The 23753-nt window shown below is 39.9% G+C and overlaps 1 protein-coding gene across 1 annotated transcript in view; it reads left to right on the forward strand.

The window, feature by feature from the left end:
* The window catches only part of LOC140729789 (uncharacterized), a 46860-nt gene extending 24985 nt beyond the window's left edge, over positions 1 to 21875 (forward strand). Inside the window, 5 exon segments of the mRNA XM_073050006.1 lie at positions 1874 to 1970; positions 6727 to 7933; positions 13403 to 13543; positions 20557 to 20698; positions 21648 to 21875. Of these exon segments, the coding sequence (XP_072906107.1) occupies positions 1874 to 1970; positions 6727 to 7933; positions 13403 to 13543; positions 20557 to 20698; positions 21648 to 21742 (1682 nt within the window). The 3' untranslated portion in view covers positions 21743 to 21875.
* Positions 21876 to 23753: the final 1878 nt, after the last annotated feature.

The following is a 23753-nucleotide window of genomic DNA, read 5'->3' on the forward strand; positions in this document are numbered from 1 at the left end:
GATACAGTAATAAACATAACAAGTGGTTCTAGTAGTTAATTATGAATTTTTCACAATTAATGAAGATGTCACACAAAAAGTACGGCTAATCTCAGTATATAATAAGCGGTCAGTTATAGAATAGTCTTCTTCAAACACTGGGCATCAAAAGTCAATCATTATAGCTTTAGGAGATTGCTGCACCCTCTTATGAAGTTAGGATTGGGTTTGTTTGTTTACATTAATTTGCATTATTTACAAGTATCTCCACAGGCAATAGTGAAGGATATTACATATGCAGTAAGGCATAGAAAACATTTAGATTGGGGCAAGTAATATTTATGCAAGTGTCAAATAATGAGCCATCTCATCTCACAAATCTAAACCATCTTCTAACATTTTAGCCTCCTAACATTCGTTTTTTAAATAGACACTTAACCAACCAAGTCAAATAAACTGGTAATTTATGTTTGGTAAAGTTTGTCGATATGGAGTTGCATGCATAAATGTAATGGGTCATAATGGCTCCTGTGGGGTGCCATAATTTGCATGGCTTCTTTTTGCCTATCTCCCAACACCCCACTGGCATCAATCCAGTAACTGATCTGCACTGTGAAGCAGCCTACAAATAGCAATTAGGTCAAAGTTAGTTTAAACCTAGACCAAGTCCACAAAGCACTCTATAGCCTTCTAAATAATGTTTTCTGTGTTTCTGGTTATTCCTCTTTTATTGATATTTTGCTTGATTTTGATTGGGGCAGACTGTAGTCAATGAATCACTGCTAAATTGAACTGAACTGACCTTATTGGAAATTCCTAGACTGCTTCGAGGACTCTGCAGTTTAATGTATAATATTCTGTGTTTTATTCGCTTGTTTTTTACCATCTACACTTTATTTTCTTTTTTTGCATGTCGGGTGTTTGATGTTTTCTTTGAATGGGTTCCATGGTGTTTCTTTGTTCTGTGCCTGTCTGTGGGAAGATGAATCTCAGGATTGTATACTGAGTACATACTTTGATAATAAATATATTCTGAATCTTTGAGTCTGAACACCTTGTGCTGATGATCAGAGACAGCTAGAAACTGTTGAAAAAACATTTAGGTAACTTAAAGAAATTTAAAATAAATGTTAAAATAATAAATGTAAAAATTACATACAAATTATTTGCAACCCATGTAAGTCAATTAACTTCACCATCCCTAGACAAGCAAATATTTGCTGCACTCCCTCTAAAGCAAATATATCATAAGCAGAACATTGCTCCAGCTGTGGTCTCTGCAAGATCCTAAAGGATTACCATAAGATTCTTTCACTTTTATACTCAAAATACTCTTGTGTTAAAAACAATCAACCCATTTTCCTTCTTAATCACCTGCTGCACCTACATGTTGGCATCTGAATAGTCTAAACAATACTCCCATTGCAAGACAGAATGTGCTGGATGGTAGCATCTTGAAGAAAATACTAGTGACACTTCATGATGGGTTATTATATAAATTCTGCTACTGATCTTTCGTTCTGTTGTTCCTTGTACTCCTCTGCTGCACTACAGATCATTTGAGGTAATGACTGCAGTAGAGATATGTGTAAGAGAGAAGCCCTTGGCATGGGGGGGGGGGGTATGGAATCATTGGGTATGGAAGCATATTACAGGACAAATCATCAATGTAGTTTCTGCTTTTTTATATGTTTGTAAATATTTTCTGTTTATATTGGTTATTAAATTTTGTTGCTATAGGAATATGGAAAGCTCACATATCAAAAAATCAGAATGCTAACAAATCTATAAACTTTTTATGGGTTTCCTATAATATTGTTAGTAAATAACAGAATAGATAAATATCACCAAACTGTATTCTGACATTATAAATATCATCTGTTTGTTCTAATAGCTCAATTTGAACTGGAATTGACACAGATTCGGACTGTGTTAAATGAAATACTTACCAAACATAAAGCAGAAAAGGAAAATCTTGTCAAAAAATTCAGGTGAGTGTCAAATGTAGAACAGTACAGCACAGGTACAGGCTCTTCAGCGTGCAGTCTCTGTGTTGAGCATGATGCCAATTTATCCCATCTGCCTGCACATAGTCTACATCATTCCACCCCCTGCCTGTTCATGTGCCTGCCCAAATGCTATCATATATGCTCCCCTGGCAGCATGTTTCAGGCACCTACTTTGTTTATATAAAATCTGTGTGGCACGTTTCCTTTAAATTTTCCCTCTCTCACTTGAAAGCTATGCCCTGAAGTATTTGATATTTATACTTCGGATATGTGAGATTTCCATATTCCCATTGCAATCTGCAAGTTAACCTTGAGGGAATCCTGATCTAGAACTTCCAAGTCCCTTTGCAACTCTGATTTCAGAATTTTCTCCCTATTTAGTAAATAGTCTGCACCTTTATTCTTCCTACCAAAGTGCATAACCTCACACTTCCCTTTGCTTTATTCCGCCTGTTACTTCTTTGTTCACTTTCCCAACCTCTTCAAGTCCATCTGCAGATTCCACCCATCTTGGTATCATCTGCCATTTTCTGTATACGTTCCCCTTACATCTAACTTGCCTGAAGTGCAACACCACACATTTGTCCAAAATAAGTTCCATCTGCCATTTTTCCACCCATATTTGCAACTGATATATATGTTGTGTCCTTTGACAACCTTCCTCAATATCCACATTTCCACTGATTTTAGTGCATCTGCAGACTTACTAAACAATTTTATTAACAACAGAAGTCCCCGTATTGATGTTTATAGAGCATCAATTTCATAGAACTTTAGTCAGAATAATAACCCTCCACCACTATCCTCTCTATTTTGCCAATTCTGATTCCAAACTATCTGCCTTGTCAAATACTTATCCAAGAGGACAAGTCCTGCCACTCTCCTACCCTCAGCAATCATCATTGACTCCTCAAAAATTTTAATGAATTTTTTATGGCAGCATCTTACCCACATAAACCCATGCTATCATACCAAGTCCATGCTTTTCTAGTTATAAGTAAATCCAATTTCTAACAACCTTCTCCAATAAATTCCCTGATGTAAGGCTCACAGGTGTATAATTTTGTGTTTTTTCTCCCGTTATTTTTCTTAAATAGTGTTGGCCATTTTCCAGTCTTCTGGGACTTTGTGTTAGCAAAAGTGGAAGCAAAGATTTTAATACAAGAGAGTCTACAGATGCAAGAAATCCAGAGCAACACACACAAAATGCTGGAGGAATTGGATAGGCTCCTGGGACTATACTCTCTGGAGTTCAGAAGAATGAGAGGGGATCTTATAGAAACATACAAAATTTTGAAGGGGATAGCTAAGATAGAAGTAGGAAAGTTGTTTCCATTGGTAAGTGAGACTAGAGCTAAGGGACATTGCCTCAAGATTCAGGAGAGAATATTTAGGATGGAGATGAGGAGAAACTGCTTTTCCCAGAGAGTGGTGAATCTGTGGAATTCTCTGCTCAGGGAAGTTGAGGCTTCCTCACTAAATATATTTAAGAAACAGTTAGATAGGTTTTTACATTGTAAGGGAATTAAGGGTTATGGAGAAAAGGTAGGTAGATGGAGCTGAGTTTACGGACAGATCAGCCATGATCTTATTGAATGGCGGGGCAGTCTCGATGAGCCGGATGGCCTACTCCTGCTCCCATTTCTTATGTTCTTATGGGAGAAAGGGATGAAGGATGGACACCAGGGGGAGGTGATTGGCAGGCAACAAGAAGAGGTCAGAGCACACAGCCAACAGCAAGCCCACTGCTTCCAATCTTCCTTGTTATGCCATGATGCATCAGTCAGCAGCGCCGGCACCAACTTTGAATCCACCCACCTACAGAGCCACGAAGATCTGGCACCCTGAAAGTGTGCTAGTCTTCTAGGCCATGTCCTTGGCATATCAAAAGGCAGCCAATCGTGAGGCCCTGAGGGCGGTAGACTCGAGTCAGAGTGCATAAAGCAACCCAATGGAATTAGCGATATAGTGCAGAAAGAGTTTGGGAGCATTACCAGGGAATGCTTGGAACATGAACTGTTCTACATAATTAATGAAAAGGCAGGCACAGCTGGAGCCCATACAGGTGATCCTGGCTATCCCTTGTGTTTGGAGAAAGTGGGAGGAGAAATTGTTGAGGGTGAGGACCCAGACAGAGGAAGGTGGTGCTGAAGGGGAACTGGTTGGGTCTTTTGTTGAGAAAGAAGCAGAGGACTTTAAGGCCTTCTTGAAAGGGGATAGAAGTGTATAGGGACTGAACATTCATGGTGAAAATGAAGCAGTCAGATCTTCGTCCAGGTTTCAGCACTTTCACTTCTTGCCTCTCTCAGTAATCTGGAATAGATCCCATCGGATCCTGGGGTCTCAGCCACCCTTAACACCCTTCAAAAGACCCAGCATCTCCTTCTTAATATCAACTTGCCAAGAACACTATCCTGCCCCTCCTTGATCTCACTAACCCTCAGATCCTTCTCCTTAGTGAAATTCAAGGTGAAGTATTCATTTCATACCTTGCCCACTTCCACTGGCTCCAGACAAAATTCCCTCCTTTGTCCTTGAGTGATCCTACCCTCTCCTTAGCTGCCCTCTTGTTTTTAATACTCATATAAAATGCCCTGAGTTTCTCCTGAATCTTACTCACCAAGGACATTCCCTTTTACTCTTTTTGATTTCCTATTTAATTTATTTCAAGCTTCCTTTATATTCCTTAAGGACCCTTTCTGATTTCAACTTCCTAAGCTTTACATATGCTTCCTTTTCCTTTTTGAGTAATGTTACAACATTTCACATCATCCATCACCCTGAACCTTGCCATCGCTGTCTCTGAACTTCCCTCTGCAATGGCATTCTTGACTTCCTCAGTGGAAGACCACAGACAGTATAGATTAACCTCACTTCAAGAGTACGTGCTTAGTCCACTACTCTACTCTTTACACTCATGACTGTGTGGTAAGGCACAGCTCAAACACCATCTATAAACTTGCTGATGACTACTGTTGTTGGGAAAATCTCAGATGGTGACAAGGAGACTTACAGGAGTCAACAAGATTGACTGGTCAAGTGAACTCAATGTCAGCAAGACTGAGGAATTAATTGTAGACTTCAGGAAGGGGAAGTAAGGAGAACACAAACCAGTTCTCATTGAGGAGTCAGTGGTGTGAAAAGGACAATGGTTTGGAATTCCTGGGCATAAATATTTCAGAGGATCAATCCTGGGCCTACCTTATTGATGCAATCGTGACTAAGGCATACCAGCAGCTATTCTTTAGGAGTTTGAGGTAATTTGGTATGTCACCAAAGACTAGCACATTTCTATAAATGTACTGTGGAGGACTTTCCAACTGAAGGTACCAATGCATAGGATTGTAAGAGGCTTTAGAAGGTTGTAGTCCTAGTCAACTTCATCATAGGCACAAGCCTCCCCAACATTGAGGACATCTTCTAAAGGCAGTGCCTCAAGAAGGCAGCATCCACCATTAATGACCCCTACCATCTGGAATATGCCCTCTTGTCATTTCTACCATCAGGGAGAAAGTACAGGAGCCTGAAGAGCCACACTCAGTATGTTAGAACAGCTTATTCCCCTCTGCCATCAGATTTCTGTATGGTCCATGAACACTACTTTGCTGTTTCTCTTTTGCAGTATTTATTTATTTATTCATTCATTTGATTATAACTTTCAGTAATTTGTCATGCTAGCACTGTGCTGGTGCCACAAAATAACAAATTTTGTGATTTGCAACAGTGACAATAGATCTGATTCTTTCCCAGAACATACGTATTGGTGCCAAGTTCTAACCAGTTGACCTTTAAATAAATCTGACAAATTACATGTATCCAAAACAGTTGATTACAGTCTACTTTCCCTCGACCAGGGGTTCCCAGTCTTTTTTTATACCATAGGCCAATACCATTAAGCAAGGGATCCATGGACTCCAGGTTGGGAAACCCTTCTCGAGACACTGCCTAATAATTTTGTAATTTATCTTCCCACAATTTAGAACTTTCTCCTGAAATCCAATCTGATTCTTACCCATAATTATCTGAAAACTTGTGAAGTTATGGACACTGTTCACAAAATGCTCCCCACTGAATTTCTGATCATCCTGCTAGTTTTATTCCCAGTACAAGATCTAGTATGGCCTCTTCCCTGTTTGGACTTGACATATTGTTTCATGACACTGTCCCATCTAAGTCTCTGGCACTAACAATAGAACATAAAATACTAAAGGTGTAATGGTAGGTTATACAAGAGGTGTCTGCTTTCCACAATGGAACTAAAATCAGCAAGTCTTATCAATCTGCAATATGGTTCCACAGGTCAATAAAAATGCCAAGGGTTTTTCTCTTGTATCACATCAATGCCAATCAGCCATTACAGTACTTCAAAGCATAGAAATAGACCACTTGGCTCATTTCTGTACTGTTACTACCATTTTACTAATATTTCAGATGATTCTTCAATGTTCCAATTGTCCCACTACTGTTCTTCTTACCAAAGGTTATGTGTTATTAGCATTAAATTGCTGATATCTATTTACTGAAGTTCTTTGAGCTTGATATATAATGACATCGGTATCGGGTTGGGGTTTATTAAGTTTAATTCTTAAAAAGAAATAGAAGTAACAATTACTAAGTAATAATGTAACAATAGTAAATGGAATTTAAATATGAGCAACTTTAGATTTTTCTGCCAATTGCCAACAACTATATGCCATAGTAATAAGTGCTAAAAAAATTATTACTGTTTATTTTACAGAGTCTCTCCAGGTTCATTCAGACAGGGCACTCTACAGAAACAAGTAACTGCACTCGCCTCTCGACAGAGGAGATTTCTAAATCTGTTACAGAAGCAGAAAACATTAAATCAGAGATTGCAAGAATACAAACTAAAACAGCAGCAGTTGCAGCAAAATAACTTAGTAATTCTAACTAATAGTTCAACGTGCACTACTGAGAGCAGAGTCAGGACAGATACACTCTGTAAAGAAATGCAGCTTTCGAATCAGTGTAAAGGATTCAGTACTACTTGTGCTACTGAAGGTACTGGACAAATATCCAATACCCATCCACCTGAAAACTCAGAATGCACACAAGAACATAATGTTCTCAGTCGAGAGGAGATAGATATCTCTGCTAATCAGGAGACAAATAGAACCTCTGCTATTAAGGAACATGGTATGGAATGTGGCATTGGAAGTGTTGCTACAACTAATCTTGATATTACAAATAGGAATAACACTGTCAGTAGAGTAAGTTCTATATCTGACTCAAGTCACAGAGAGTCTAATTCTTTAGAGTCACACTCTCTAGAAACATCACATCTTCAGGCTGAAACATTAAATTCAAGCCAAGCTGGTGATATGGATTCAACATTTTTCTGTAGCTCTAGCCAGAATATTCCTTTGAAAGCATCACAATCAATCAATAATCTGGAAAATAATTTGGAAAGTAATTGTGGAAATATACTGCCAAATACTGAAAAGTCTATAGACACAAGCACAATGCAAGCGACTTGTAACACGCAAAGCTGCTTGTTTGTATTACCTGCCACTCACCCTGCAGAAAAGTTGATGCCAGTGAATTCAATGCAAAGTCAAACTATTGGCCAGCTCAAAATATTGAAATCCAACAATCAGTTTAATATCATGCCCAACAGCTCACAGTGTGGTAGGAATCAACAGCAGATCTCACAGCTCAACACTGCTGAGTCAGGTGCGAAAGACCAAAATATTAAAAAGATAAATGCTGTTCAACAAGACTACCAGAACACATCGGAGTTAAATGTCTGCAACAATGAAGATAGCAGCTTGGTGAATGCTTCTAATCTCTCTGGGAAGCAGCATAATTCAAAATTTCTACCAGTAGATAGTGGAACTGGACAAAGAAGACTACTCAACTTAATAGATCTAATCAAACAAGGATTGATTCAGCCAGGAGAAGACACACTTGATCTCAAACTACAGGTGAACCATCAAAGAGAATCATTATCAGGGATATGTTTTCAGTATAATGGGCATTTTCCTTGATTTAGTTTCCTAATTACTGGAATGGTATGATTTATTAATTGGAAAAATTCCACTTGTCTTACATAAAATGCCTGATATGTATCTGTACACAGGGTCATAATGGATGTATGCTCCCATGCATTCTTTTCATATACCCATTGTGATTGCAGAGAAGGCCATTTAACCCATAAAGTCCTTGCCAGTTCCAATCAGGGGATCCATTTAGTCCAATTGCCCTTAGCTTTATTCCCAGTAGTGCTGTAATATACTTTGTTGCATGAACCTCCCAACCTCTCCAGTTAAGACATTTAACACCACTTCATGGAGAGGCAATTTACAGTAGAGTCGTAGACCACTTACAGCACAGAAACATAATCCATGCCACACTGTATTTTGCTTAGTCCCATCAACCCACACCTGGACCATAGTCGTCCTATCCGTATATTTATCCAAGCTACTCTTAAATGCTGCAGTTGAACTTGCATCTGTCAATTCCACAGGCAGATCGTTCCATGTGTGCACCCATCCTTTGAGTGACAGATTTCCCCCCTCAAGTTCTCCTTGAAAATTTCACCTTTCAGCCTCAGACCACATCTCTCTCTGTATGTAAATATAGGCCAAATAACCTATCTGCACTTCTCTAGTATGTAGGAGGAAGGAGCAAACTCAGCACCCAAAGTCAAAATGGAACCTGGGTCCCTGGAGCTGTGAGGTAGCAACAATAACTGCTGTACTAACAAGCTTGGAGAAGCAAATAAAATGTGATTCAGAGATCAGTATATCAGTTCTATAGTATAACTTTTTGCACAAAATATTATTAAATAACTACATAGTTTTTATTGACAGTCACTTCCCCATCCTAAATTTAAGCAAGTTATTTGCATTATTTTCTGCCATATATCCTGAAACTGACAATTCAGCAAGTGAGATCAATATAAGTTGCTTCAATTGATCCTACCACTGATAGAATCTTTGCAAAACTGAACACAGCCTGAGTAAGATGAGGAAAAAGGCTCTCTACCCTGTCCCCAAAACATCTCAAATTAGAATATAAATGATCAGCATTATTTGGAAACAAACATAAAAAATTCTGAAGCTGCTGGAAATCTGGAGGAACACACACAGATATTGCTGGAACCCAGCGGGTCTGGCTGCTTCTGTGGAGAGTGTTACGTACCCGTAACAGTTTAAATGAACCAGCGGCAATAGACCACACCTGGAGTCTGGTTTTGATGTTAAAACCACTATCTTTATTAATATCTACTTAATATAGCAACTTAAACAGGAATAATCAAAAGTTAACAGTGTTTTGAGTATACATATGTAAACTATTGAGTGCGGGGGCACCAGGCTTAAAATCTTGAGATGGTAAGGTATGAAAGTTCAGTTCATTCACAGATTAAATGATGTGAGAGAGATATTTGTAAACCAACGTGAATGTCGAGAGAAGGCATTTATGTTGTGTTCCACAGATTTCACGGTGGTAAAGCAGGATAATAATCGCCATAGGTTTTATCGGTTGTAGTTCCAAATCCACTTACGAATTATCACCAATGGTAGCTTATCACAGGGGTACCGTCTTCAAAGGGAATTACCACCCAGGCAAGGGTTAACACATAGGTTCCACAAGGTTGCTCCAATCACACAGTGTGATAACCACTTATCGATGTGCTGTGTCCATGCTCAACCCACCCTTGTGGGCACTCGAAAGTTCCAACCAGTGACCCCTTAGTCACTGGCTTCCTTCCATTGCCCGACTCAACTGCAACTGACTGTGTGTGAGTGAGTGTCCTTGCTTAAATCAAAACAAGCTGCAGAGTCAAATAGTTCCGCCCCTCTCTCTTTCTCTTAGAATCAAACAGGAGCCAGGAAAGCCAGCGGCTGATGTCACTCAGGCACTCTCTCTCTTAAAAATGACAGTCCACAGCAAGATAAGCCTAGGGGTTCATCACAAGAGGAATAAACTGTTTCAGGTTGAGACCCTTCATCAAGACTGGAAAGGAAGGGGAAGGAAGCCAGAATAAGAACATGGGGGAGGGGGAGGAATATAAGCTGTCAGGTGGTGGCTGAAACCAGGTGAGGGGTAAAGAGGAACATGGGTGGGGGATGAGTATGAAGTAAGAAGCTGAGAGGTGATAGGTAAAAAGAGGTGAGGGGCTGATGAAGAAGGAATCTGATAAAAGAGGACAGAAGATCAAGGCAGAAAGGGAAGGGGGAGGGGCACCAGAGGGAGATGACGGGCAGGTGAGGAGAAGGGTTAAAAGAAGAACCAGAATGGGGAATGGAAAAAAGACAAAGGGGAGGGGGAGAAATTACTGAAAGTTATGGAAGTCAATATTCATGCCATCAGGTTGGAGGTGTTGCTCCTCCAATTTGAGGGTGACCTCATTGTGACCATAAAGGAGGCCATGGACCAAGAATTCAGAATGGGAATGGGAAGTAGAATTAAAATGGGTGGCTATTGGCATAAAACTTCTTCAGAGTCCCTTCTGTGAAAATTCTCATGTTCTCTACTCTACTCTACTGCTTTCACATCTGAGTCCTTCATTGCCTACATTCTGAGAGATACAAATCATTCTGCCCAGAGTCATTATGAACACATTTTTTTGCCAGATATTTTAAAAATATGGTGCAACCCCTACTTACCAGCCAAATTAAACTGTTTCTTTGTATTTGGTTTATCAAAACCTCTCATAATGTTTGTTAATTGTTAAATGTCCATTTAATTTATGTTCATAAAGAAAAACATATTTGCATATTTTTCCTGTACTGGACATTATTATGTGTCTCATGAGCCTCTTTGCTATGACAGGAATGTTGGCAAAAGAAGGCATTTGAAATTGCAGTTAAGAGGAGAGTAGCCTTCAAGGACACAGCCACTTAACTGGATTGACAGCAGATTAGGAGAGTGGGAGATTGGAAGAGAGAAGTGAAGGGTAGTGAAAGAAAGATGGGAAAGAAAATGGAGGATTGTGTGATGTTTATGGCAGAAGGGGAAAGAGCTGGCTAGATATATGCAAGAGAGGCAGCTGCTGAGGAATGAGAGGAGTGAGGGCCCGTGAGAACTGGAGAAGAAAGAGTGGTTTAGGAAGAATTGCGAGAATAAGAAACGTTTTCCGTGTTTCATTTACTGTAGTGGGTAAAATGAAAATATATTATGTACATTATGTTCCTTTTTATTTTATTATCAGATTTAATTCTTATTATAACACCAATTTATTATTTTAGATACATGCATTGCCATATTTTAAGTCATATATGTCAAACTCAAGGCCCGCGGGCCAAATCCGGCCCGCGGTGGAATTATCTTTGGCCCGCGAGATAATATCTAATTATTATTAAAGCTGGCCCCAGTAATCGAAGCGCCTTATGGTGTATGATATGGCTAATGCTGAGTTTATTCAGGTACCAGGTTTTCAGGGTTTTTAGTGTTTATTCGGCAGTCTTGCTCGGCAGTCTTCTTCATAAGAAACGGAATTTGTAAAGTGAAACACTTTGTAGTTATAGCAGAGACTGAGACACATGAGAGCAGGCTGAAAAAACGGAGGCAACGAAAGCTGCGTTCGCATGCGTCCGACTGATCCGGCCCACATGAAGCTGCATTTTGCTCAATCCGGCCCGTGACCTAAAATGAGTTTGACACCCCTGTTTTAAGTAGTTAAATGTTTTCGAACAAACTTCCTGAGTTCCAAACACCTTCAGATTTTTTTACATTGAAACTTACAGAACATGGTATTTCAAATTAGGAGTTTTTACTCAATATAGAACATTTTTTTTCCAAAATACAACCTCTTCCTAAACCAAGCAGCACCTGAAAATCAAAGCATGATGTAAGATTCCAAAAGATTTAGCGTATTTTGCTTCTTTTTATAATCAAGGCCCTATTTACAAAATCAAGACAGGGTGTCTGTATTTAAAGTGCTAGATGTGGGATGTGCAGATACATATAGACTGCTTGGCAGCTAACAAATTAAAAAGTATAGAAAGGCTGCAAAAAATATCATGGCCCAGTATTCGTTGATGAAGAACCACCAATCACAGTAGCTGTTTGGATTCTTCAATGTACTGGACTTTGAATCTGTCAAGCCAAGTTTCCTGGTAGGGAGGTTTCTGGATCAGTTGTTGAGACCCTGCATGGCACCTCATATGACAAAATCAGAACATCTGGTTGGTCACATACTAAATAACTAAGAAAGTCTTTGACAGGCCGTAAAGCCACAGCCTCAACTTTCCTGTCTATTGAGGTTTGTCAATCTTTTAGAACCCTTGAATGTTCTTGACATACAGAAACATCCAAAATCTGTTGAAGTTAAAATAATGCTTAAAATTTAAAGGTGAATAAAAAGAATGAGAAATTATGCATTTAATTGACAAATTGGCTGAATAGAATCCATCAGGAGGTTCTGAACTTTCATGTTTGAAAGTACATGCACAGAAGCCCAGAACTTATTTAGAATATTCGTCCATAAGGGTCATCCTGATATCTTTACATAGCAAATGAAAATGAGGGTATTTTCAATGTTTAAAACTATCTAATTGATTTGAAGGAATAAATCATGTTTTTAGCTTACTGTTTTTCAGGGTGGAGTTTCAAAATAAATTTATGGTAATGTAGTTGAGAATCAAACTGCAATCCGGGACCTTCAAAGGGTATATATTAATATATTATGGCCTTGAAAAGAAGGGAGGCTGGGCTGTACTGGGGAGGATGCTTTTCTCAGGACCCAATTTTAATAAATGTGGTTGATAGACATACCCAATATCAGACATTGGTAAAAATGGCCCAACATCAATCTTTGTGCAGCTAACTACTGGTTTAGTGTTAATCAGATTTGGTGTGGAGAAATGAAAACTGTTCGTGATCTTATTGGATCAATCTTACTGACATAATTTTGTTGGTGTCAGATTGAATCACTGACCCCACAGAAGACCCAACTTAACAACTCGGTTGCTTCAGTTTGTCTTGGCATGTTCAGAGGTTTCTGAAATTTCATCCAAGCTGCTCTGCTCTTGAAACCTCCTTAATTATTGTCCCTCCCTAATGCTGGATGTTTACCATCCACCAGTCTGTGTTTTCCTAATGTCCTCTACCATCCTTCCCACTGTTTACAACATTGCTGGTGTATATTAATCACATTACTCTGATTCCCACTGTCAAGTCCAGCTCATTACGTACATAAAAAACAGTCATTCTAATGCCTTGAGACTCCCTGAAAAATGGCAGTCAGAAAAACACCAGTTTATCTTTCGCCAGAAGAGTGAAGTGCATTCCATATGCATTATTTGGCTACCTTTATGCATGTTTATATAAGCACTCTATGTATATTCTACATTTATGAGCAGTAAATTTATGGTATATCAGAAAATATATATTTACCTCTGTTAGAAATGGAAGATAATGAGTTAGCATTGGTTTCTTGCCCTTAGGGAGTTTGTCATAAAGCTGAACTCCAAGCTTCTGGTATGATTAGAGGTAAAGATGGAACAATATACCGTAGTCCTGTGCATTGGATTAAAGAACTTCTGGGAGACAAAATACCAGTCAGCCGGAAATTTGCATGGAACAAGGTACTGGTTTAGTGACAATAAAAAAAAACTAACTGCAGTCATTTGCTGAGCTGTATTTACAGTACATGTCCTCATGATTGAAAATGCTCCAAGCTTCTACTGCTCTTTGTATTTGATGTGTTTTCTAACTTCACTGTGAAATGAAATGCATCTAATCCTTAGAGTTTAATCTGCCAGTTTTAGACTCCTCAGTAAATGTAAATAGTTTATTGTCTATTCTTAGCTCTTCAAATTTCAGAGAATGCAATCCTGTTTTGGGCAGCCTTTGATCTTAATCTAACTCTTGGCATCCAACTATGATTCTGATAACTGGCAGACAAATAATACTGGAAGTATGATCTAACCAAGGCTTTTTATATCTGCAGTACAACTTCTGTTTCCTTTTTTTCTGAAATCTTATGGATGTAAATGATGGGATTTTATTATTCATTTTGATTAGTTTGTGTGCATGACCATTATATTTTACTGATATATATGTTTGGAAATCAAAAATTTATTTGCGAGCAACACACACAAAATGCTGGTGGAACACAGCAGACCAGGCAGCATCTATAGGGAGAAGCACTGTTGACATTTCAGGCCGAGACTTTTCAGCTAGTCCTGACAAAGGGTCTCGGCCCGAAACGTTGACAGTGCTTCTCCCTATAGATGCTGCCTGGCCTGCTGTGTTCCACCAGCATTTTGTGTGTGTTGCTTGAATTTCCAGCATCTGCAGATTTCCTCGTGTTTGATGGATTTATGAGGATGCATAGCATCATATCAGGCTATTTGGCCTAACCTACTTGAGCCATATTTCCTCATTTAGTGTTAGTGTCCCCAAGGGAGACAGTGGAAATGATTTGAGTGTGTGCTCAAAGCCTCCTTGAAGAAATGCAACATTTCTGCTGATCCCTGAGAATCTCTGTCCCGTGACTGCTCAAATTGGACAGTAAAACTCTGAGTCAGTATTTTTCAAAACTCCTATACTCCACTGAATATATTGATCATAAAGAAAGTATTGCTTAATTTAAATGATTAAATAGAATCATAAAACAAAGGGAAGTGTTAAGCTGTTTGGCCCAGCGAATCTGCTCTGACATTTCATTATTGCTGATCCATTTCTCTTTCCTGCCTTCTCCCCATATCCCCTGTGCCTTGACTGATCAAGAACCTATCAACCTCCGCCTTACCCAATTACATGGCCTCCACAGCCGCCTGTGGCAACAAATTCCACAGATTCACTACCCTCTGGCTAAAGAAATTCCTCCTCATCACCGTTCTAAATGGACATCCCTCTATTCTGAGGCTGTGCCCTCTGGTCCTTACTCCTCATTATAGGCAACAGCCATTCTACCTCCACTCTAACTAGGCCATTCAACATTGGATAGATTTCAATGAAATCCCCCTTCCCTTTCTAAATTCCAGCAAGTAAAGGCCCAGAGCCATCAATTGCTCCTAATACCATAAGCCTTTCATTCCTGTAATCTTTCTCGTGAATTTCCTCTGAACCCTCTCCAATGTCAGCACATCTTTTCTTAAATAAAGGGCCCAAAACTGCTCAGAATATGGCAAGATGGCATCAGCAACTAATGGCAACGTCCTGCAGACAACTCAGGGAGCTACTACTACTTCTTTTAAATATACTTCTACTAATCTGTGTGTGATTGGAGCCTGTAATTTACACTTTAGTTATGTGGTTTTGGGCTGACTGAGTGATATGGTGCTTTTGCTGTCTCCGAGGGAATTTGATGTGGTTGAGAGTGAGGTTGAGAACAGAGACTGCGGCCTAACAACAGAGTGCAAACCCATGATAGGCTCCATTACTTGGCTGTCTTACCAAGCAAGATATATATCGAGGATGAGATCAGAAGGCTAGCGGATATTCAGCGCCATATGCCTGAGTTTCACTGGACTCCCTCTTCCTTTTGTTCGCTGCTGATGGAGGAAGGTGCAGGAGTCTTGGGCAAGGTTAAATCAGTGTGGCTCAAGGAATGGACTTGGTTTTAGAGGACTCTGAAGTTCATGTTACACGTATTTCTGGTTCTGGTTATTCTTTTTTAATTGCTATTTTGCGCAATTTTGATTGGGGTACTTAGACACAGACTGACTGTAGCCTGCAGTCAACGAATGACACAGCGCTAAATTAAACTGAACTGAACTAAACTGAACATTCCTAGATGGTTTCAAGGAATCTGCAGTTTGATGTTTAATATTCTGTGTGTTGTTCACTCATTTTTTGCCGTTTGTGTAATTTGTTTTTTTTTGCAGTTTGGGTGTTTGGTGTTTTCTTTGAATGGGTTCCATGGTGTTTCTTTGTTTTGTGGCAGCCTGTGGGAAAACAAATCCCAGGGTTGTATACTGCATGCGTATTTTTATAATAAATGTACTTTGAATTTCTGAAGTGAGACCGCACCAATGCATTATAAAGCCTCAGCATTACATCCTTGCTTTTATACTCCAGTCCTCTTGAAATGAATGCTAACATTGCATTTGCCTTCCTCACCACTGACTCAACCTGCAAATTAACCTTTAGGCCAGGCTGATGACTCACTTTGCACCTCAGATTTTTTAATTTTTCCCTTGTTTAGAAAATAGTCTATGTTTTTATTCCTTCTTAACACTGTACTCCATTTTTCATTTCTTTGCCCATTCTCCTAATATGCTTAAGTCCTCCTGCAGCCTCCCTGCTTCCTGAACACTGCCTTCCCCTCCCCATATCTGTGTATCATCCACAGACTTGGCCACAAAGCCATGAATTCCATTATTGATATAATTGACATGCAACATAAAAAGAAGCCGCCCCAACACTGACTCCTGCAGAACATCATTAGTCACTGCAGCCAGTCATAAAAAGGCTTTCTTTATTCCCACTCTCTGCTCCTGCCAATCAGCCAATGTTCTATTCATGCTGGTATCTTCTTATAATGCCATGAGCTCTTATCTTGTTTAGAAGCGTCACATGCAGCATTTTGTCAAAGGCCTTCTGAAAATCCAAGTGCCCAGCATCCACCGGTTCTTTTTCATCTATCCTGCTTGTTATTTCCTGAAAGAATTTTAACTGATTTGTCAGGCAAGATTTTTCCTTATCACGAGCCTCCAAATACCCCAAAACTATATTCTTAACAATTGACTCTAACATCTTTCCAACCACTGAGGTCAGGCTAACTAGCCTTTAATTTCCTTTACTCAGCCTCTCTCCCTTCTTGAAGAATGGAGTGGCGTTTGTAATTTTCCATTCCTCTGAAACCATTCCAGAATCTAGTGATTCTTGAAAGATCTTTGCTAATGCCTCCACAATCTTTTCAGCTACCTCTTTCAGAACCCTGGGATATAGTCCATCTGGTCCAGGTGACTTACCTAACTTCAGAACTTAAAGGTTCCCAAACACCTTCTCCCTAGTGCAACTGCACTCACTTCTGCCCCGTAAGACTCTTGAACTTGCAACGTATTGCTAGTGTCTTTCACAGTGAAGACTGATGCAAAATACGTAGTCAGCTCATCGCCATTTTCTTCTCCCCTAATACTACCTTTCCAGCAGCATTTTCCAGTGGTCCAATATCTATTCTCGCCTCTCTTTTACTCTTTATATATTTGAAAAAAATGTTTGGTATTCTTTTTAATATTGTTCACTAGCTTAGCTTCATATTTCATTTTTTCCCCTCCCTTGTTTTTGCTTGCCTTCTGTTGGTTTTTAAAAGTTCCCTAATCCTCTAACTTCCCACTTATTTTTGCTTTATCATATACTCTCTTATTTGTTTTTATGTTGGCTTTGACTTCCCTTGTCAGCCAAGGTTGCATCATCCTGCTTTCCCTACCCCTCCCCCCCCCCCCCCCCACCGCTTCTGCTTCTGCTTTCCGCAGGGATCGCTCCCTACTTGACTCCCTTGTCCATTCGTGTCCCCCCATCCCTTCCCACCGATCTCCCTCCTGGCACTTACCCTTGTAAGCGGAACAAGTGCTACACCTGCCCTCACACTTCCCCCCCCCCCCCCCCCCACACCATTCAGGGCTCCAGACAGTCCTTCCAGGTGAGGCGACACTTCACCTGCGAGTTGGCTGGTGTGGTATACTGTGTCCGGTGCTCCCAGTGTGGCCTTTTATATATTGATGAGACCCGAGGCAGACTGGGAGACCATTTCGCTGAACACCTACGCTCTGTCCGCCAGAGTAAGCAGGATCTCCCAGTGGCCACACATTTTAATTCCACGTCCCATTCCCATTCTGATATGTTTATCCATGGCCTCCTCTACTGTCAAGATGAAGCCACGCTCAGGTTGGAGGAACAACACCTTATATACCGGCTGCGTAGCCTCCAACCTGATGGCATGAACATTGACTTCTCTAACTTCCGTTAATGCCCCTCCTCCCCCTTCTTACCCCATCCCTGATATATTTAGATTTTTTCCTCCCCTCCTTTTTTTTCTCTCTTCCTGCCCATTACTCTGCCTGTTCTCCATCTCCCTCTGGTGCTCCCCTCCCTCTTTCTTTCTCCCTAGGCCTCCCATCCCATGATCCTTTCCCTTCTCCAGCTCTGTATCCCTTTTGCCAATCACCTTTCCGGCTCTCAGCTTCACCCCACCCCCTCTGGTCTTCTCCTATCATTTCGCTTTTTCCCCTCTCCCTCCTACTTTCAAATCTCTAGCTATCTTTCCTTTCAGTTAGCCCTGACGAAGGGTCTCAGCCGGAAACGTCGACAGTGCTTCTCCCTATAGATGCTGCCTGGCCTGCTGTGTTCCACCAGCATTTTGTGTGTGTTGTTCAAAATACCTCTTATTTTGAGATGTATCTATCTTCCACCTTCCAAATCGCTCCCAGTAATTCCAGCCACTGCTGCTTTGCTGTTATCCCTGCTTGTTACCCCTTCCAATCAATATTGGCCAGCTCCTCTCTCATGCCTCTGTAATTTCCTTTACTGCATTGCAATACTGATACATTTGATTTTAGCTGTCAAATTGTAGGGTGAATTCTGTCATATATGATCACTGCCTCCTAAGGGTTCCTTTACCTTAAATTCCCTAATCAAATCTGGTTCATAACACAACACCCAATCCAGAATAACTGATACCCAATGGGCTCAACCACAAACTGCTATAAAAATATTTTGTAGGCATTCTGCAAATTCTCTCACATGGTCATGGGATCTGGCACTGTTGGCCAGAAGGAACTACAGTCTACAAATTAGTGGATTTGAATGATTTAAGGACAGGGGAAACAGACAAACCAATTGTTTTTGTTTATAGATGCTGCATGGCCTGCGGAGTTCCTCCAGCATTTTGTGTGTGTTGTTTGGATTTGCAGATTTTCTCTTGTTTGTCTTTGTTTCCCCCTATTTTGTGGACTCTGAGCTGATTCTTGCTCTGGGATAATCTAATTGGAGCAATTGAATGTGGACACGAGAGGTTCAGGTAATGACCTGCTAAACCTGAGACCATTCTCAGATGAGTAGCTATTTATTATGCAAAGTGCCAGACCTACCAAAGAAGCAATCTGTAATCTCATTAGACTCTGTTGGGTTACCTAGTTTAGCTGGTATGGACCAGTCAGAGTAGAAAGACACAAATACACAAGGGTGGGCAGAACCATGAAATAATGTTGGCTATAGCTCTCGACAAGAACCAGTAAGAAGGTGACCCAGGTACGTCAGGTGATCTTGAGACAATGGGATGGAGATCCATCAGTTCAACTAATGAGGAACACTATAAGAGCCATAAGTTCCAAATACATAGGGGTGATAACTCTCCAGCAACCAGAGACCATCCATTGTGAATAAGGAGGGCCCCATCGACATGTGGAGATCGGAACCATGAGGAAAGCTCGGCCAGCGTGGACTCCTTTCTGGGTAATACCTTTTCTCATCATTGACTGTTCAGAGAGGGTTAGGGATTCTAGTGGGTGCGCACACAGGTAGTTAGTTTGTGGTTCCACATGCTTTTTAGTTGAAACAGTAAAGGTACTCGCTGGTAAATACGGATCTCTCTGTGCCTGTCTGATCATTATTACAAGGGGTGATTCTTGTAACAGCACCAATCTGATTTTCCCAATCTATCTGCATATTGAAAACCCCATGACTATCATAATATTACCCTTTTGACATGCCTTTTCTATCTCCCATAGTAATAGGTAGCCCACATTCTGGCTACTGTTCAGAGGCCTATATATAACTTCCATCAGGGTCTTTTTTGACACTTGCAGTTTCTTAACTCTACTCACAAGGATTCTACATTTTCTGATCTTATATCTTTCTAAGGTTTTGATTTCATTTCTTTTATCAACAGAGCCACACCATCCCCGCTGCCTGCCTACCTACCTGTCCTTTTAATAAAATGTGTATACTTTGGATGTTAAGTTTCTAATTATAATCTTCTTTCAGCCATGACTGAGTGATGCCCGCAACCTCATACCTGTCAATCTCTAACAGATCATCTACTTTATTCCATATACTGTGTGCGTTCAAATATAACACCTTCAGTCCTGTATCCATCACCCTTTTTGATTTTGTCTCTCTCCCCCCCCCCCCCCCACCCCTTTAAGTTGCAACTCATCCCACTGACTGCAATTTTGCCTTGGTGTCTGCCTGTCCTTCCTAACAGTCTCACTACACACTGCCTCTGCTTGTAAACCAATAGCCCTATCACTTCAGTTCCCAACTCCCTGTCAAATTAGTTTAATCCTCTCCAATAGCAAACCTGCCTGCAAGGATATTGGTCCCTATCCCTTTTGTACAGGTTATACCTTCACCAGAGGAGATCCCAACGATCCAGAAATCTGATACCCTGCCATCTGTACCAAATTCTCAGCCACACATTCATCCTATCTTTACCCTCACTGGCTCACAAATAATATTCTAACCACTAAAGTTTATGAAAAGATAAATGCTACTGATGTGATGTGGATGGCATCTTTCACATGAGCATTTAACGTTAATAAAAAATAGTCTAACCAAATGCTCCACATGATGATTAGAAAAGCTATTGTTGAAATAGAAGCACTTTCATTTTAAAGTGCTGTATTGAACTGACATGTTTCTCTTTTAGGTTATGTACAAAGGGAAAGAACTTCTGAAATACAGCTCCATGATTACAACATTTACCACTCCAGAGATTCAGTCAATTTCAGATCCTATCATATTAACAGATAAGACATCTTCCTTAACTGAACAACAGAGAATGTGTACAGGTTTGTTAATATGACTGGTACATCAGCCAGTAATTATTATTCTATACCTGTTATTTTAGTTTATCTTTAAGTTAATAAACTCCAACTAAACTGTTTTATACAAACGTTGTGTGTTTTCCTCTCTTCTATCCTGAAAGGTATGTCTGAGCTTCCAGTTGGCTGTTAGTTTAATTCTCCATCCCGCTCCTGTTCTCACCTTTTTATGGTCAGAGGCCTACACCATTTGACAAGGTCCACTGTAAATTCATCTTCAAAATAAGCACAAAATGAAGTAAGGAATAAGAACAAAAGCAGACTATATAGGTCCCTCAAGACAGCTGTACCAGTCAACAAAATCATGGCTGATCTTTGCTTCAAGCGCTATCTTCCTGCTCTATCCCCTGATTCTTTCAACAACCAGAAATCTACCACTCTTCATTTCAACTGATGTAAGTGACTGGACATCACTCTAGCTTAGAAAATTCCACAAAGTCATTCTCTGAAGTAAATTCTTCCTTTTCAGTCCTACTCCTTATTTTTAGACTGATGGCATATTACAGACTTTGGATCTCGCAACAAGTTCAATTTTACAGATAAACAGCTTTTAATGTTCAGAGCATCTGCCTGAAACATCTCCATCCTGACGAAGGGTCTCGGCCTGAAACGTCGACAGCACTTCTCCCTATAGATGCTGCCTGACCTGCTGCGTTCCACCAGCATTTTGTGTGTGTTGCTTGAATTTCCAGCATCTGCAGATTTCCTCGTGCTTGCCTGAAACAGGCGTTGGAGACCGCAGCCCTATGGTTTGCAAGTCCTTGGCATTTAACATTAATTTGATAATATGGTCTTCAATGTTGTTACCATGCTATTACCATTTGAGAGAGTAGCTAAATAGAACAGATATATTTAGCACTGTTTATTAATCATTTGCCAACTTATTTATCAAATAATTCTACATTTTGTCAATCAGTGGAGTGTATCCTGACTGATTGCATCACAGCCTGGTTTGGAAACACCAAAGACCAAGAACGGAACAGGCTACAGAAAATGGTGGATACAGCCTAGCCCATCACATGCAAAGCCCTCCCACCGCTGAGTACTTGTAAGTGGGAGTGCTGCCACAAGAAAACAGCATCCATCATCATAGATCCCCACCATCCAGGCCACCAGGTTCAGGAACAGTAATTAGCTACAACTATCAGGCCCCTGAACCAGCATGGACAACTTCAATCACAACCACTCAGAACCTACTCTACAACCTATAGACTCACTTTCAAAGACACTTTCATGCTCTTAGTATTGGTTTTTATTTGCATAGTTTGTATTCTTTTACATATCTGTTGCTTGTCAGTGTTTGTTTATGTATAGTTCTTTGTAACATGATTTTCTTTTTTTCTTATAAATGCCTGTAAAAAAATAATCTCAAGGTAGTACAGGATTAATGGTCAGTTACTTAAGAGTGTGGATGAACAAAGGGACCGTGGGGTTCAAATCCATACATCCCTCAAGGTCGCTATACAGGTTGATAAGGTAGTTAAGAAGGCCTATGGGATGCTAGGCTTCATTAACAGGGGGATTGAGTTCAAGAGTAGAGAGGTCATGTTGCAACTCTACAAATCTCTGGTGAGACCGCACTTAGAGTATTGTGTTCAATTCTGGTCACCTCATTATAGGAAGGATGTGGAAGCTATGGAGAGGGTGCAGAGGAGATTTACCAGGATGTTGCCTGGTTTGGAGAACAAGTCACATGAAGCAAGGTTAGCAGAGCTGGGACTTTTCTCTTTGGAGTGTAGAAGAATGAGAGGGGACTTGATAGAGGTCTACAAGATTATGAGAGGCATAGATAGGGTGGATAGTCAGTACCTGTTTCCCAGGGCACCAATAGCAAACACCAGAGGGCATAAGTACAAAATTAAGGGAGGGAAGTTTAGGGGAGACATCGGGGTAAGTTTTTTACACAGAGGGCTGTGAGTGCCTGGAATGACTTGCCAGGGATGGTGGTGGTGGAGGCTAAAACATTAGGGGTATTTAAGAGCCTCTTGTACAGGCACATGGATGAAAGAAAAAATGGAGGGTTATGGGGTAGTGTGGGTTTAGTACTTTTTTTTAAGGATTATATGGGTCGGCACAACATGGAGGGCTGAAGGGCCTGTTCTGTGCTGTAGTGTTCTATGGTAGTTTATAGTAACGTATGTGTACTTCGATAATAAATTTACTTTGTGTGTTGAACTTTAGTCTGCATGTACAGCCATACACTTTTGTACAATATGTAATTGCTTTTTTGATATACCTAGTTACAGGTACCTTTTCACATATTCAGAAAAAGAGATCCAGCTGCAGCTTCTTGCAGCTTCATGAGATTCTACTTGTAAGAGACGAAGAATTCCTGCCATGTCACATAATGAATCAGCATTGGAAATTCTATGCAGAGTCTGATGAGTGGAATTTCTAAGCTTACTCTTAAGACAAAAATAAACCCACAGAAGTAAAGTTGAAACAAAATCTCCATTTTGCTAAAATTGTGTTAATTAATTACCAAATGACAGAGAAAAAATGTTTCTCAGCATTTTTAGTATTCTTTCATTGTTGACTTCTCTAGCATCAACTATAGCCGAAATTGATAGTTAGGGTTAAAAACTTGTGAAATTTGCTCAAGTTTTGTGAAGTTATTGTCCAAGATTATTTTATTTTTCATAAATTGCCATTGTTGGTGAAAGCTGTAAAAATACTACTGTATAAAAATGTACTATATAAAGTACGATAAAAAAAGGACTATAAAAGTTGTGAGCATTTTCTGGATAAACACTGGCATCTTAGCTTTAAGTCAAAGGTTATTAGTTAAACTGAAAGTGTTTGATTTCATTTCTCAAATGTCTATTGAGCAGTCTCATAATATGAAAGATTTCATAATAGGATGTGGTGCTAATTCTACAGTATTGTATTTCACCTTAAGAATTTTCTATTCAGACTTTCTAATTTGCTTTAACAAAGAGATTTGGTTATTATTTCATACTTCTGTTAAAATTATTGAATTGTTGTTATCTTACTACAGTGTTGGAAGAATAAATCAGATGTT

Source organism: Hemitrygon akajei, chromosome 6 (genome assembly GCF_048418815.1).
Source record: "Hemitrygon akajei chromosome 6, sHemAka1.3, whole genome shotgun sequence".
NCBI lineage: Eukaryota > Metazoa > Chordata > Chondrichthyes > Myliobatiformes > Dasyatidae > Hemitrygon > Hemitrygon akajei.